This window comes from Peromyscus californicus, unplaced genomic scaffold (assembly GCF_007827085.1).
Source record: "Peromyscus californicus insignis strain IS unplaced genomic scaffold, ASM782708v3 Scaffold_23__1_contigs__length_62951481, whole genome shotgun sequence".
Classification (NCBI taxonomy): domain Eukaryota; kingdom Metazoa; phylum Chordata; class Mammalia; order Rodentia; family Cricetidae; genus Peromyscus; species Peromyscus californicus.
In genome coordinates, this window is record NW_026294534.1 from 31,121,285 (window position 1) to 31,139,126 (window position 17,842).

General features: G+C 38.0%; 1 protein-coding gene across 2 annotated transcripts in view; it reads right to left on the bottom strand.

The window, feature by feature from the left end:
- Nucleotides 1-15,554, bottom strand: part of Msr1 (macrophage scavenger receptor 1) — a 63,354-nt gene extending 47,800 nt beyond the window's left edge. For both annotated transcript variants that reach the window (XM_052752783.1, XM_052752782.1), the window contains exons 1-3: nt 15,366-15,554; nt 5,869-5,974; nt 3,700-3,813 (exon numbers count right to left, since the gene is read on the bottom strand). In XM_052752783.1, the coding sequence (XP_052608743.1) occupies nt 3,700-3,813; nt 5,869-5,974; nt 15,366-15,464 (319 nt within the window). In that variant the 5' untranslated portion in view covers nt 15,465-15,554. The remainder of the gene's footprint in view (nt 1-3,699; nt 3,814-5,868; nt 5,975-15,365) is intronic.
- Nucleotides 15,555-17,842: the final 2,288 nt, after the last annotated feature.

The window sequence follows — 17,842 nt, forward strand, 5'->3', positions numbered from 1 at the left end:
AATGTCAGAGTTTATATTCTCAAAGGTACACTACTTTTCACTTGTTCCTGGAGAGATGTCATTCTGTATCATCTCCATTTTACACAGAAACAAGTCAAAATTTTATGGCATATATAAATACCCAGGTAACTAGTGATATTTGATTCTATATATCAGGTTTATGCTTTCATATTAGTAATATCTTTTCCTATCCAAAATTTATATTTTTAAAAAATAATTTATGTTTCAGTAGCAATTCATATACCTCCATTCTAGAATATATCTTTTTGTCTTGCTCTAGTCTTATGATGTTATTTTTCTGTCAGGAATATTTCACATTCTTTAAGAAAGATATCATACAAAGTAGGCCATGAAAATAATAAAGCAACTTTTCATGTACGAGCCACTTTAAATTGGAATAGCTCCATGTTCACAATTTTCCTTCAGCTATCAATTCATGTGTCGTACCATTACTTTCAGAATTCTGCAACTGTAATCTTTTCATATCGTGTCTGTGTATGCAATACATTTTAACTCTTCTTTGAAAGACATTGTGATTTGGTACTAAGAGTTATAAATGCATTAAGTTACCTATTATTGGTACATGATAGTCACAATGACTTCTCCTTAAAATTCTAGTGAATTTGGTATTGGTATTAATTTATAAGATTGGAACATTCTATTTCCTGTCTGTCTTAATAGGTTCCTACTGCAGTTTTAAGAAACGGAAAAATCACAGATCAATTAGTATCTACTCCAGAGCAAATGTTTTTACTTTGTAGTATCTCCTAATGGCCCAAGAATTTTGAACTTGATTATAGCCATGGATACTTTTCAGGCTTCTGTCTCCCTTGATCAGGGCCTATCAGAGCCCTGTAGGCTCTGTAGACTGTGGTTTACATAAAGAGATGGAATTTATTCAAATTCTCCCTGGTGTATATTTGGTGACACCAAGCAAGGACACACCATTCAAGTCTGTATTTCACATTGCAGATAAGCATGTATACATGGACAACTATAGATAATTTTGTTCATGAGGAATCTACATTACTAGAAACTTCAGTTCTCTTTATTCAATAGCTGCCATTTGTTTGCTGTTTATTTTGATTATGTTTGGATTTTGTTTTCTCTGTTTTTAATGGCTAAAACAGGAGCTGTTTTTGTGTTTTGCTTGTTTGTTTTTGGGTTTTTTTATAAAGATAATCTCTTGGATAACATTATGACAATTCTATTTTCATGGTTTTTTTTTTTCTGGACAATCATGCTTTATTATAATAACCACATTACAATGGGAGCCAGTGGACAAGAGAGGTTAGGACACAAAAGTCATAGATGGGAACACATGCTCCATTACTGAGGAGTTTCAGTTTCTGGTGTGGATAATGAAGATAATTATAGTGTCTGCTGAAAGAGTAATTGTAAAGATGTATTAAGATAATATGCTGAAAGTTTAGAGCCCAGTGCTTGGGCGTAGTAAATGATGTAAAATGATAAAATGATAGCTCCTTTTACAATTGTTGTTGATTTCCTTAGCTTTTCTTTCTGAGTACAATTTTGAATCTGTTTTGAGATACTCTCTCAGATTACCCCTTAACAAAAACATTTGATTTTGCATTTAAGGCCATTTTCTTAGGTAGATTAGTATGTACATTCAAATGAATTTTTCCTAAGCTTTTCTCTTGATAATGTATATAGCAAATACATTGGGGGAAATCATAGAGAAAAGGATAATGACTAGACCAATTAATTTGAATATCAGTTAAAATCCAACACATCTAATCTGAGGAGGTAGTTCAGTCAATAGACTGCTTCCCTAGCATGTAGGTTGCCCTGAATTCAATTCCTGCATCACATAAACAAAACGTGTTGATGCCCCTAATCTCAGTACTCAGAGGTATAGGCAGGAAAATCCGTGTTTAAGGTCATTCTTAGGTACATAGTAAGTTAGAAGAGCTACCCTGTGATAAAGGACACCATGTATCTAGGGAAAACATCATTTGAAAATATTATCCCAGTTCAAGTAGAAATACATGCCTGGAGAATATCACATGAAACCTAAGTAACAAATTCTATTTTATTTAAAATCCCAATATATGTTACTGTGTTATTATTAAGATATGTTTAAATAAAAGCACATCAAATATATTAATTATTGCTATCTATTTTCTGCATTTGATTTATAAAAATTTCTGAAAAACAGGCATGTTTGTCTGAGATAGACATTGTTAGTGTAAATGACCATATTTGTTTTCACATTGACAAGTACTTCAGAATATTAGATTTTCTTAACATACTTTAGAAGACACTAGAAACACACTAAAGAACATGGTTAACTTCATTCTTTTTAGGGAGCATTTTTATTATGTAATAACTGGAATTTCAGGAGTGCTGTTGTTCAACACACTTCTGAAATACTCTAAACCTTACCAGTCTACTTTCTTTAAAAAAAATTACTGAAAGTTTAATATAAAAATTCAATTACATTTATGTGTAACAGCAATGAGCCAAGGCAGTGTAAAATTCAAATTCATTAGCACTTGCATAAGCATGAAGAGAATCTAATCTCAGTCACGTCTAACAGTACATATACAAGATTTATGCAAGTCTTTGAAAGAAGTTTACATTATTTACAATGTAAATAAATGAAGATGTATTCCATGCACTATTTTATAATTGCTTAAAACTACAGACATGCATGCATGCACACACAGTCACATACAATTTAAATGAAATTTTTGCCTCTTGGAGTGATAATACTCCCTCCTGCTCATGATGCCGAGTACTGTAAACCTAGCCCAGACGACGTATTACTGCCATTTCCCTACTCCAATAAAAATTCGAACTATATTCTAAATACTTATGTATGCCCACAGATAAGTATAACTCTCATGGCTCATCACTGCTCAAGAGAGAAGGCCCCCACCCACAGTGGACTGAAATCATTACAGAAATCCACAATTAGCCAAAATGCAGAGAACAACTGATCCTGGTATACCTATCCCACCCAAATCGATACACCTTGTACATCTAAAGTTCAGGGAACATCACAGAAGAGAGGACAGGAAGACCGAGAGAAGGAGGATCATGTTGACTATTGAGAGACTGTGTCTTCTATGCATGGCATGGATCTGCACTCATGAAATGTTAACAATGTGATCACTTAAACAAGACCTGAAAAATTACACCACCAATTGACATTTCAATATAGATAGAGGAAATCTCACAAGGCCCTAATCCTGGATGAAGACCTAGCTATTGGCAATTAATGGCGTTTGGTGAAGACTCAATCATCTGTAGGAATGAGTACCTGATATATTATCTAATCACAAGAGGTCAGACCTAAATGCATATACATTTGAGCATCATCAGCAAACGAATTCATATATAAAACAATAATAAAGTGATAGCAAAGAATAATAAGATAATGGTTTTGAGGAGGAATCAGAGGACAAGTGAGGAGTTGGAGGGAGGAGAAAGAGAGAGCAGAACAGATGTAAATCTAGCCCACTTTTTTGTCAATATTTTTAATATTTATATTTTATTTGTAAAATTAAAAAAGCCTGTTAATATTTGCATTACAGAATCTATTTTGATTGCATTTGTTGAAATCGAGGAATGCTTAGTATATGAAGTTTCTTACGAATCTACCATACAAAAACTGCCATAGCTCTGCTCTTACAATAAGCGGATGAACAATTTGAAAATTCTAGGATACTGTACCTGCCACTATCCCAATGAGCGGTATGAGAATGGCAAACACAAGAAGGTAGAGGGCAACTAGGGCAGTTTTGAGGGATTTCAGCTTCTCCTGAGGGGAAGGGCCATTTTTAGGATCTAAAACAAAGCAAAAGAAAACATAACAAAATCCCAGCCTATCATTAAAAACCTAAATTTAAGTCTTGATAACTGGTGTTGGGTATAAGGTCCAGCAGGGAAAGTATTTGTCGCACAAGTGAGAGAACATGGCTGCATATGATTTCCGATTTGTATATCTCACATGATTGGACTGTGACATACAATTATTCTAAATGGGATAAAAAATGATTTACATTTTGACAAAACTTTGGAACACATCAATGAAACTCATGCTCTAGATATATCAGGACCTAATAACTACACTTATCTCCTTGACATGCATTTGCATAGAACAGGAACTCCTATAAAGGGATGTAGACTACAATGGGACCATGCCGATACAGAGGGAAAATGGTAGATTATTTACCTATTTATCGTGTGGGGAGAGTGTGTGTGTGTGTGTGTGTGTGTGTGTGTGTGTGTGTGTGTGTGTGTATGTATGTATAAGTGTGTGTGTGTGTGTGTGTGTGTGTGTGTGTGTGACTGCGTGCGTTCATCTGGGCTTCTGTGGAGGCTCATGGTCAGGGCTTGGATGCCCTCCTCTATTTAGCCTCACTCTTCACTTCTGAGACAGGGTCTCTCATGGAACCTGCATTTTCTTGATTTGAGTAGACTGGCTGGCCAAGGAGCTTCAGGGATCTGCCTGTATTTGTCTCCCCAGTGCTGTGTTTAGAAGAGTGCTCGGCCTCTGCCACCCTCAGTTTTAATACAGCTTCTGAAGATCCAAATTCAAGTCCCCCTGCTTGCACAGCAGACACGTGACTGAAAAAGTCACCTCCCAAGCTTCTTTCCTGAGATAGTTTCATATAGCCCAGGCTAGTATTGAATTCACTCTGCAGCTAAAAATGGCCTTGAACTCATGATTTTCCTACCTCTAACTCCTAAGTTATAGAAGTATAGATGTGAACCACTTTATTCAGCTCTGTTCAGTTACATTTTGTAACACAAGGAGAGGGAAAGAAACGAACATTTTTAAAAAAGTAGAGTCAAGAAAAGTAAAGAATGAAAATTAAAAAGAACAACCCATTATAAAAAACAAGTTGGAACTGTCTGTGTTTCAGGCTGACTGAATATGAATCCTGTTTGTGTACCCTGTGTGTGTCTGGTGCATGTGGAGGCCAGGGGTCAGATCATCTAGAACTGGAGTCATAGCTGGTTATGAGCTGACATATGCACGCTAGGAATCACAGCCAAGTCCTCTGAAGGAGCAAGGACTCTTAGCCACTGAGCAATCACTCTGTCCCTTCCACTTTATTTTTGGGACAAGGTCTCTCGCTGAACCTGGAATTTGCAAATTTAGTTAGACTGGTTGCTCAACAAGCCACAGGGATTTCTCTGTCTCTGCCTCTCCAACACCGGAATTACAGGTGTGAACTAGCACACAGTGTGTTTTCACTATGAGCTGGGATTTGAATTTGTTCATGTAAACTCGTGTGCTTTGCATGCTATTTCCCCTACATGGAATCTCTCTCCAACTCTTCTCTTTCTGCCCATCCTCTCAGATATGGGCGTCAAGAGTTAGTAGACTGATAAACAATTCTGTTCTGTCACCTCCAGCCTGATCAGAAGCTGCAGAACATTGTTTTCCTTGTGTTCCTGTCACCATATGATTCATCTGTTGCAAGTGTGATTTTTTTATCTCCCCAAAAGATATGCAGAAGTCCCAGCTCTAGATAACGATGAAGGTGATTTTAATTGGAACTAGGGTCACAGAAGATGTAGTCAAGTGTAAATGATGTCTTGTGGTGTGATATTTATTCTGGTGGTTGGATCTTTCTAAGAAGAGAAAAGAACACACAATTACACAGGAAAACAAACCCTCTGAAGCAGAAAGCAGAGGTGCCAGTGACTCGGCTAAAAGCCAGGGCCACCAAGAATTGCCAGAAACCACTAGAAGCTGGAAATGACCTGTGCCATTTGGACACCTTGGTTTAAGATTTCTAAGATAGAGAACTATGAGGGAAAAAATAAACAAATCTACTGATGTAAGCCACCCAACTCACTACCTGTGTCACTCTGTCACTTTCTACTCACTGGGAGGAAGCAATGCTGTCATCGAGCGAGCATCGAATTTCACAGACTCTGAGTAGGTGTCAGCATCCTCTGGTTCATCAGGGCAGAGCCTCTGTTGCTCTGTGGTCTATCAAACACACACAGAATACATTAATCCCATATGAAATGGCTGAGGTCACTTTTCATGGTGTTGTAAGTTAATTATTTATAATTAATATTCAATTTTAGCAAGCAAAATGTATAATTAAATACAAAGGTCATATAAAGCACCATATTAATCTTTTTCATGACTTTTCATGGAAGTGTAGAAAAAGTCATAGTTATAAGGCTGGGAAGATAGTTGCCAATAAAGTGCATGAATACCTGAATTTGAATGCCTATCATCGCCCAAAAGGCTAGAGGTGGGATAGCCCTAGTGCTCTGAAGTGGAGACAGGAGGATCTCCAGTATTGTGATGGTCAGTAAGTACAACCCACTGGTGAATGTCAGAGTGAAGATCCTGTCTCAAAATCTATGGTGAAAAGAAATAGAAGACAATATCCAGCGCTGATCTTTGGTCTCTACCCACAGGTACACACACTTCCCCCAGACACACAGTCACATGCACACAAACATGCACTCAGCCATACATTGCAAGCACATGAAAAATAGATGTCATCTTGAGGACTCATTGCTGTGTTGTTCTCTGGAGAAAGGCGTCTGTGTTTACAGGCATGTGGTCTTTGTATGTGAGGAGTACCCTGACTTTTCTAACTACAAATAATAATAATAATAATAATAATAATAATAACAATAATAATAATAATAATAATCCAAGTAGCAGACAATAACTAGCTGGAGAGAAAAAAAAATGATTTCCCTTAGAACAAATGGTTATACATGTTTGAGGCAAATATTTCCTGTGACTTTCTGGACTGAACGTATTAAACATAGCTTAGTGAGCCAGACTTCCTTGCCAAGGCATCTGTTTATCTGTTTAGAAAGATAAAGTCAAGGCATTAGATTTAACTGCACAGGAAAAGCTAACTTTTCCTTCCTTCCCTTCCAACTGGCTCTCTCTCCCTCATTTCCTCTTCCTCTTCCTCTTTTCTTTCCCTCTTCTCTCTCTCCCCAACTCTTCTCTATTTCTTTATACTTTTGCATCATACAATATAAATCTGTTCTTGTGTCCTTTAAATTCTACCAATATTCTCCTGAGCAAAAATATCTTTATCTCTAATGACAGGTATCAATGCCCTTGAATGTCTTAATATGGAGCTAAATGGGCCACCGTGCCAGACGTCCCGATACTTGGGTGGAGAGGGTCAGTGATGTGCAATTCTAGATCAGAAGGCACTGAGTCATAGCTGAGAGCAGCAGAGTCTGGTCTGGTATTGCACAGTCGGGTGACCGTACATGGCAGCATTGCACTGCACATTCAAAAGACAGCAAAAAGAACTTTGAAAGTTTTCATCAAAAGAAAATACTTAACATTATTTTAATATGACACACTACATATAATACATCAATATATTACATATTACTCACCAATATGTATACTTTTATATTTATAAATTTAAATATGACCAAGATTAGCGGAGTGGTGAAATATACTTACCAAGCATGTACCAGGTCCCATTCTTACTTCTGATTATACAAAATGTCTTAGTTAGGGTTTTTATTGCTGCAATGAAACACCATGACCATAATCAAGTTGGAAGTGAGGGTTTGTTTGGCTTACACTTCCATATTGCTGTTCATCACCAAAGGAAGTCAGGGACAGGAACCCAAATAGGGTAGGAACTTGGAGGTAGGAGCTGATACAGAGGTTTTGGAGGGGTGCTGCTTACTGGCTGGCTCCCAGTGGCTTGCTCAGCCTGCTTTCTTATAGAACCCAGGACCACCAGCCCAGGGATGGCTCCACCCACAATGGGCTGGGTCCTCCCGCATCAGTTACTAATTAAGAAAATGCCTTACAGCCGGATCTTATGGAAGCATTTTCTCAGTTGAGGTTCCCTCCTTTCAGATTACTCTAGCTTGTGTGTCAAGTTGACATAAGACTAGCTAGCACACAAAAATGAGTAAATCTATCCAAATTTAATTTTTTTACATTAAAATAAATGTATTTAATTAAAATACAAGGTTTTCTCTCTTCCTCTCTCCTTTTTTCTTTCCACTGTAGTGTTAGTCATTAAAACCAAGATCTCAGCCAAGCTTTCATGCTATAGGCTTTTTAACATTAAACTACATCCCAGGCTTTTGAAATTATACTTGAAAATAAGTAAAATGTAATATGTAATAGAACATAATAAACTAACACAATAACTTCAGATTCAAACACACATTCAAGAAATGGCGCTGCGTAGGGTAGAATGGTCTGCAATTTAAGAACATTGTCTGAGAAGATGAACAGATTAACTGTTGTGCTGGTCACGGTTCAGGTGCGATGACTAGTTTACCAAGAATCCGGTATCTTCGAATCCTTCTTTATCCCCCCGCTCCATGCCCCGATGCTGAGGGATGTGTTTAGTTCTGAAATTTTAACTGAACTCATGGCAATGTCAGGAAACAAAACTCTAGCCCGGGATGGGAATGGAGGACCATCACTCATTTCTCAAGACTCGTCCTGCTTTGGAGATAGAGCAAGGATGTGACTAAATTCCTGTCAATAGACTTCGAGAATATGGCCAAGGAAATCATTTATCTGGCCACTCACAGTGACAATCTCTGCATGTTGATCATTTCTGAGAATCGTTTTCCACACAAGTCTTGGGTTGTTTGGTCTGAGGATTGTGATCTTTACAGAATTTGGCCACTGGGACAAGGGAATAAAAGAATGTAGGGGTAGGACCTGAATGAGGACCTGAATCTGCTTCCCCTCCCTGCTCCGTAAGGCAAAATTGAAAGAGGAAGAAAAAGCCCAATAAACCAAGCAGACCTGTATTGCAAGTACTTTTGTTCTCATCTGTTATAGAGGCTGAAGCTGAAAAAGATAGCCTTGCAAGTGCTCCATCACAAAGAGATAAAAATGCCAACTTCAAGGCACAGTGGCACATGGCTACAGTCTCACCATTTTCCTACAATCCTGGCACTCGGGAGGCAGTGCCAAGGGGGAGGAGGGGTGTGCAGAATTAAGGCCAGCCTGGGCCACACTGTAGAACTGTCTCACAAGATAGGCAAATGGAAGCTCTTAAGTAATTAAGTCAGTGAATAACATATAACCTGGGAAACTGACTTTGGAGGAAGCCGGTTTGGACCCTCTGATCAAGGCTTTCCTTCTGTTTCCTGACTTTTAATCTATGTGGACAATGATTTCACTCATCAAGCAGAACAAATGAGCAAGTAAACAAACAAACAAACAAAAAGAGTTAATAATGAAACGTCTCTATAATCACGTTAAAGTCACATTCACAGCAATTGTGGCCAAGTAGGAAAATGTTGGACTATGAGCTCAGATGGTAAAGAACAGGGTGGAAAAACCCTTGTTTACACACTGTTAATGAAACCATGTTGTTACTGGATGTTCCTGGTCTGTCTCCAAAAGAGTAAAGAAGGATTTAGTGGGCCTGTTGAGATATTCTGAGTTCATTTTCACTAAAATGCGAAGAAAACTTTACAATTCATCTGCTCTATTCTCTATGGAGGAATGTTTATGAACAAAGATGAAGACATTTGTACCTGAAAAAATTATGTTTGGAGTGTAAGCTATGGGCTGGGAGATCCACGTCTGTTTTTGTCCAACATTGTATCGCCAGAACTTAAGACAACCTAGAACTTTGAATATACTTTATAATTGTTGAGTGCATAATTTGTGCTAGACTTTGTAAAACTTTAATCACATGTATTTGTTTACCAAGTGAAATGGATATTTAGAAAACCAGGGAACTGCAGAGGTGAGTTCTTTTGGAGACAGAAATTCTTCACAATTTTTGTGACTCAGATTCTGGAGGGGGCCGTTTACTTGGCATCCAGAGTCTTTTGGTAGCAGCCCTGACCCTGTATTAATGTAACAGGCTCCACAGAACTTAGTATTTCATTGTGTTTTTATTTATTTTTTTAATATCCAGCTCCTTATAGGAAATACCTTGCATGACTTAAAAATTCATATTGCTCTTGGCACTCTGAGAAAGGCTTATTTTCTTCTGGCTTTGACAGCCTGAGCTTCCATCAAAATCAAGCTGCATATTTCCCAAATTTTGCCTCAGCTTTTCCACAAGTTAGAACAATTGGGGGAAGATGGAGCCAGACTGAAACACTTTGGGTAAATTGGAGTTCATTTTCCTCTTTTTGTATATTTTCTGTTGCTTGCTTTGGGAGCCAGAACCAGGCTTGTCCCTTAGGGCTTAGGAACACAGACTGCCTCTGCCCTGGTCCTTGTATGACCCCTTTGGTTTCATAAGTCTCAACTGGCTACTTAACCACATCCTACTGGCATTTTCAGGAACACATTACTAGATTTGGGGCAGGACGATGTGGGTGTAGGGCAGTTAGTGTGATAGGATGTTTATCTAACCTGGTTTTTACCCTCTAAACTTCGATAATAGCTCTTGAATCACTGAATCTCTGATTCTCTTGCAGCAATATTCCCAACTGCTAAAATTTCTTGTAGGGGATATAGAAACAATATCTATCCCCTCTTTTTAGATCCCAGTGATAAACTAAAATATGATTCCAGCACAACACAGTTCACTCTAGGAACAATGAATGTGCTTGACTTCCTTAAAGAGCATGGCTATGGGCTGTTGACAGAAGCATGGCTGACTTCAGTGCAGCCCCTCTGAAAAGTCTATGGATGATGGCTTTCCCATGTTTTCATAGATGAAGCCTCCTTTCCATACTAGTTCCCAGCCCATATGCCTTAGCCTCTCCCTGGGTTTATAAGACCACTTGCCATTAGAAAGTAACTATATACGAATGGCTGGAAGAGTGGCCAGATACTCTGGTAAATGTCCAGTGGTCCTCCCTGCTCCCTCATTCACACTTTGGAGAGAGAATGTCAACAGTCCGCAGGCTCAATGGTGACAGAGTCTCACAAGAAGGCACAGTTGATCTCATGAAAATGGTAGCAGCATGGCCGGGAGGACAGCAGCTTCTAACACTCCCAATCCTCATCCTTGTGTTTTTCCAAAAACAGTATTCTCGTCAACACCCACAGTTCTATGTCCATTATGAACACCGACTCTGAATGTAGATGTAGGGATTTTATCACTGTGGGCAACGTCTGCTTTCAGCAATCTACTGCTGGGATGCCTTTAATAAACACTCACATTCACGACAAAAAACATCTTTATGAGCTCCAGCATCAATAAAGATTCATCACGTATTAGGAGATTTCTCTCAATTTACTCCCTATAGTTTTAAGCTCTTTAAAGGGTCTTGGTAGGGGGTGAGAAACAGGCATATAGAGAATACTTCATCAGAAAAAAAAACAGAGAAACATAAACTTGAAAACAAGTTTGATTAGTGGCTGAGTAAAGGAGAAGGATCCCACACTTCCAGACACAGACAAACCTTTGACTATTTTCTGTTTGATTTTGATTTTGTGTTGAGACAGTGTGTCACTAGGTGAACAGTTTGCAATGCAACCTTCCTCCCTCAGACTCCTGAGGTAACAGGTGTACTGTGTGTCTTCCCCTATACCTTGAAGCGAGAATGCCAGGGCGTAGCTCTTGTCCTTGTGTCTCTCCCTACTTCCTCCCCTGATGATGTCAGTGCTTGCCTGTCAGATGCAAGGATCCCAGCTTGATCCCCAGAGCCATAAAATGAAGATTTTAAAAAAGTGAAAGTGAAAAATGACACACACAAAAAAAGACAAAATGTTTTTTCAGGATGATTGTGCTACATGGATCTGCTTGTACCTCAAGGAAAGTTCATATTTCACAAATGTAGAATTTGAAATTTCTGCCTTGATGCAGGGCGAGGGTCTTGGACCTGACTCAATTCAATGTACCAGGCTTTGCTGACTCTCCATGGGAGGCCTTACCTTCTCTGAGGAGGGAATGTGGGGTCCGTTGGGAGGGAAGGCTGGGGGGCAGGAGGAGGGAAGAGAGGGATCTGTGGTTGGTATGTGAAATGAATAAAAATGTTCTTAATTAAAAAAAAAGAAATTTCTGTTTTGCACTGGAAAATGTTTCTTTCTGACATGCATGAAGTTAGTTAATTGATATGAAAGATATTACTGGTACATCTCATTTTACCCAAAGGAATGTATTATTAAATTTATCAAGTAATTTCAATTTTCATCTAATAATTACTACAACAACCTTGCAAATGTTAGAATACATGCACAGGTGAGACCTTATTAGCAATCTGTGAACAGTTCTACAGCATTTTCCTGTGACCTTAGACGTAATTTCCAAGTTAAGGGACAAACAACTTCACATAAAGTGCCTTTTTCCCACCACAGGCCAGTGCACTGATAAAGGATTGGGAAATTCTTGGAGCGTGGATAATCTATTAGCAGAGTGTTCTCATGAGAAGCGAAACACATCTCTGCCATATCAGCTTTTTATACAGGGTCAAAAGTTCCTGGACGTAGCAACAGGAAAGCCATATGAAAGAACTCTGAGGTTAGCACGAACCACAGCCTTCACTTTTTCCCATTTGATCATTAAACAACGGAGGGACATGAAAGCTGAGGTAGAATTCAGCGTCTACCAACCTATCATTTTAATACAATAAAGTGCCATCATGCATCACAGGACATTTTAGTCTTTGTGCATATGTCTGGATATATACAGTGGACATGTCAATGTGCATATTGATTTGTAAAACAAGTCATGTTTTTGTCCTTCTTTGATTTTTTTCCAAATTTAAAATAATGAACTATATGATATTTGATCAAACATGAGTATCTATTTCTATAGTCATTTTCTTATAACCCCTCCCCCATTTCTGGAGTTCATGATTCTACTAATATAAATAATGATTATGTCATAGTGGTTAATTAGTCTTATTTATTTATTTATTTATTTTGGTTTTTCGAGACAGGGTTTCTCTGTGTAGCTTTGGAGCCTGTCCTGGAGCTCGCTCTGTAGACCAGGCTGGCCTCGAACTCACAAAGATCCGCCTGCCTCTGCCTCCCGAGTGCTGGGATTAAAGGCATGTGCCACCACCACCCGGCTAGTCTTATTCTTTTGATACTTTTCTGTTGAACTACTAGACTAAGTGAAAACTATTGTGAACTTATGGTATCTACCTTTCTTTAAAAAGATGGTATAAAACACATATATATTTGAGTAACATGTAAGTGTCAAGATTTTAAACCAAATTCATCACCATACAATTGCTTAGCTATTAACATGAGTTGTGTTATTTTAAGACACCTTTGTTTTCATGTTTATAATTATTGTAAAATATTTCCATGCCATTATTTTTTGTTTATTGTACACTTTGGATATTGTCTGTTCATATCCATTGCTTGTACAATACAGGATTGCTTTCTTATACCTGTATGTAACTAAGTAAGGGATTTGTGTCTATCATCCATTAATAATTTGTTGTTGTTGTTGTCTTTGTACTAGCATTAGACTTGTGAACAATTGCCTGCTCAACAAAGGTACTACAGATGGACTATACCCCCATCACTCTCATACTTTCCATTTTGAGACAAGATCCCACTAAATTGCCCACACTGGGCTTGAATACACTCTGTAGCCCAGGCATATCTGGAGCTTGTTGTCTGACTGCCTTGGCATTCCAAACAGCTGGATCACGGGCCGGTGGTCGTGCATCCCACCACTTGTTTTTTCATATTTCCTATGTATCATTTCTTCTGAGATAAATCTCTACATGTATTTGCTCTGGTTTTCTTACAGTCAAATTATTTTGAACATTGGGGTAAATTGCTCCGGTGTAATCTTCTTTATTCTTTTAAAATAAAAGCCTTATTTCTTTATATATGCAGCTGACAGTTTGTATCATTTTTAAAATTAGTACATTTGTGCAATCATTGTTTCCATGCTGAAGAAATGAGTGTAAAAGGATTCCTGCTAGAGACTGAACCATATTGTGCCTTATGGTAGTGACAACCATCCTTGGAAACAGAACGAGTATCAATGTTCGAATCTAAGACCAAAAAGTGACTGAGAAAAATGTGATGAAGATATAGTCCATAAAATTCTCAAAAAATAAAAAACATATAAATAAATAATAAAGTATTAACAAGCATGCTAAATAGAAAAATGCATGTGCCATTCTTTTAGGTATATGATTTTAAAGAAAGCAAGCAAATATTTTAACAGTTTTGAATTATAATTTCATATATGTAAAGTATTAATATACTATCAATGTAAAGGAATACTATGAAGACTAAGATCATTTTAAACTTGCCTCATATGCAGAAAGCTACCAAAAAATGAATCAGAACTATTTTACAATTCTGTATTACCATATGAGCTTTACTTATTTTAGCTTCAAGGCAGCTCTGTGAGGTATATAGTCAGATTTTCTCTATTTTGCATCTTAGGACACTAAGACATAAATGGCTTAGGAATTTACTCAATGTTGTATAGGTGGAAGGGAAGATGGTGGATTTCAAAGCAAACAGGCAGTGTGCTTATACAAGGTGAGCTCTCAGCTACTACACAAAACATCCATCATTTCAGCTCTGTGACTATTCTGCCACAGTTCCACACGGCCAGCGACAACACCAGCCCGATTTTATGCTGTGTAAGTCTTATTCATCCATCAATATCACCCTAAATTGTAACATCTCCACGAAGATGTTTTTATAGTTCTTTCTCCCTTTAAAGTAATAGCCCTTTCCCTGCATATAGTAGTTATCTATAGCAATTTTTTTTTGGGGGGGGGTTTGAGACAGGGTTTCTCTGTGTAGCTTTGCGCCTTTCCTGGAACTCGCTTTGGAGACCAGGCTGGCCTCCTATAGCAATTTTATTCTGTGTAGGATGCCCAAGTTATACTAGTTCTGCTTGCCCATAAGCTTTATATTAAGAATTTCTTATAAAATTAAACGTAATTTTTTCTTTGTATCCCTTCCTCATATGTAATTCAAAAATTATCTGCAGAAGAGACTCAACCAATATTCACTCTATGAGTAAGGAAGATTAATACAACCATCAGGTTAAAGCCAAAAATGTCATATGAAGAGAAAGGTACAAACTAATTTATTTAACATACTTTGAATGAAGCCAACAAGTTTTAACAAAAAACACATAGTTCCTTGTTAAACCGACTATAAACTAGTTCATTTCATGCATATTTATTATGTTTTCATTAATGAACACCTTGGCTGGAATCTTTACTATTATTTTACCTGTTAAACAACAAAACCAAACTATTAGTGGTAGAATAAGGGTTCTACTAGAAATTACTAATCAAATACCTCTCTCTCTCTCCTCTCTCTCTCTCTCCTCTCTCTCTCTCTCCTCTCTCTCTCTCTCTCTCTCTCTCTCTCTCCTCTCTCTCTCTCCTCTCTCTCTCTCTCTCTCTCTCTCTCCCCCCTCACACACTCACACGTACGCAGAGTAGACTCACACACTCAATACAAGTAATTTTAGAAAAAATAGATTAAAACTTACCTCTTTTGTCATTGCTGGTAAAGGAGGCAGCACTGATTTATCCACTTCCCCCTCTTTACAATTGAAACCTAAAATCTTTATCACATAGTATGTCAGCATCTGGAAAGGAAATGACACAGTTGTGTGTTGAAAAATCTTACTTTGAAATGTATTTCAATAGCTGTTTCATCAATGCGCAAGTTTGCACATTCTAAATTTGTCAGATAACTCATTCCTCTTTCCTCACAGGACATTGTAAAAAGAAAAAAAGAGAAGTTAAAAAAAAGAGCAAGAATTTCAGAGCAGGGTGCAAACTTAACCCCACACCAGTCATTCCTGGTGTACAAGTTATGTATGATTTCTCCCAAATCCTTTACTTCCCATCAGATCTTCTTACAGTCATACAGTGCTGAGAGAAGAAACCACATTTTGTTTTCTGTCATGCTTTTCTCCTGGTCTTTATAGGAGAGAGCAAAGCCAAAGCATGAAACAAGACATAAGGAAAGGCTACGGCACTTAACAGTGGAAATCAGCAATGCTGCTGCTCGATGGTTCAGCGGTGTCGTTTTCTTTATTATCTTGGAGCACATTGGACTAAGGGAAGCTTAAGCACCAGCTCAATGGAAAGGAAAACCCTTTACCTTCTGACGTGTGGTCAGAGGTTTGTACGTTTTGTTTTATTCATTCACTCACATTCCACAAGTTCAAGGATGACACACTTAAACATTCAATATTGCATGGTTAAGCTTTTATAACTAATACTTCTGAACAGAGATAGATAATTTTCCACAAGCAATACTTGGTGCTCCAAACAGAAGGAATCATACTTCTTCTTTTTTTAAAAAAAAATTATTCTTCTCTCATACATTACATCCCTGTGGCAGTCTCCCCCCCTCTACTCCTCCCAGCCCCCTACTGGCGCCTGTCTCCCCCAGATCTACTGCTCCTCTCCTCCCCTTCAATAAAGAGCAGACCTCCTAGGGATGTCAACTGAACACAACATAACAAGTTACAGTAAGAGTAGGCACAAAACCTCACATCAAGGCTGGGTGAGACAACCCAGTAGAAGGAAAAGGGTCCCAAGAGCAGGTGAAAGAATCAGAGACACCCCATTCCCACTCCCACGAGTCGCCCAAAACACCGAGTTAACAACTATAATATAGATGCTAAGGATGTAGCCCAGATCCATGCAGGGTCCCTGATTGCCACTTCCATCTCTGTGAGCCCCTATGAGCCCTGCTTAGCTGCTTCAGTGCACCATCATCCTTACCGGCTTCTTCTGGAAGCTGATTGGAGCAGATGAAGAAACCCTCAGTCAAACCACAAGGCCGAGAGAGATCCCAAATAAAAGATCTCCATTGAGTCCCTCCCCTGGGAACTTGGAAACCTGCAGAAAAGGAGGAGGAAGAATTGTAGGAATCATGTTTCTTAACAAAGGAAGGATCAAATCAGTAAGTCTAAAAGGTACCCAACTATCAGATGACAATATGTGGTAGAAAGATCATAAGAGCAAAGCATTTGGGAAATGCAAGTGATAATGTACTAGTAATACTGTTTATAATAACAGTATGGTAAACCCATTCCTAAGGTAGTTAATAAAAGGCTGAGAGTGGTCAGGGTATAGCTCAGTGGTAGAGTACTTGTGTAGTATTAACCAAAGTGCCCTGGTTCAATCCCTAGCATCACATCTCTTTTAATTAAAAGGAAAATAATAAGTATTTAAAAGGGGCATATAATTTCTAGCCATGAAGCTTTAAATAAAAAATATAATCATAAATCCATCCACAATGAACTAGCACCAAGGCTATTATGCTATTTCATAACCACATGGTGGAAGGTTCTCATAAAATTTTAAAGAAAGAAGAGCTGCAAACTGACACAAGATCTCACTCATTTTCCTTTACTATTATTTGTTAATAAATCTGATTATAGGGCATGGGGCCTATGAATCACATCCTACCCAGGAATGGAGATGCAGCCCTTTGACCCTAGCATTCAGGAGACTGAGAAAGGGGGATGTGGAATTTGAGGTCCACTAGGCATCTATTGAGATCCTGTCTCAGAAAAAAAAAATCTTTCTGTAGTGTTAAATGTAGATAACCCACTAATACTACAAGATCTTAAAAATCACACTTAAGAAGCCACAAATTATGACACCTGCTTTCCAACTCTCTATTTTTATGAGGACTCGCTAGACGGGGGTCAGCTACATTTCTAGTCTCTCTGCAACATCGTTATATATAGTTGTCCTTCACAATTCTAACCACTTCCCTTCTTCATTATTTCCTCATTCTCTGGTTAATTTAAGGGGTCATGTAAAAAAATTGTATTTCTTCTACCTCCAAAAATATGCACTATCCACACATTTTGTTTGTATATAATTATACTTACATATACATTATATAATGCATTATAGTATATTACGTTATCTATTAGATATCACATGATATGGTGCATGCAAACTCCTTACCAGGAAATCAGGGAAAAAAGACTAAACT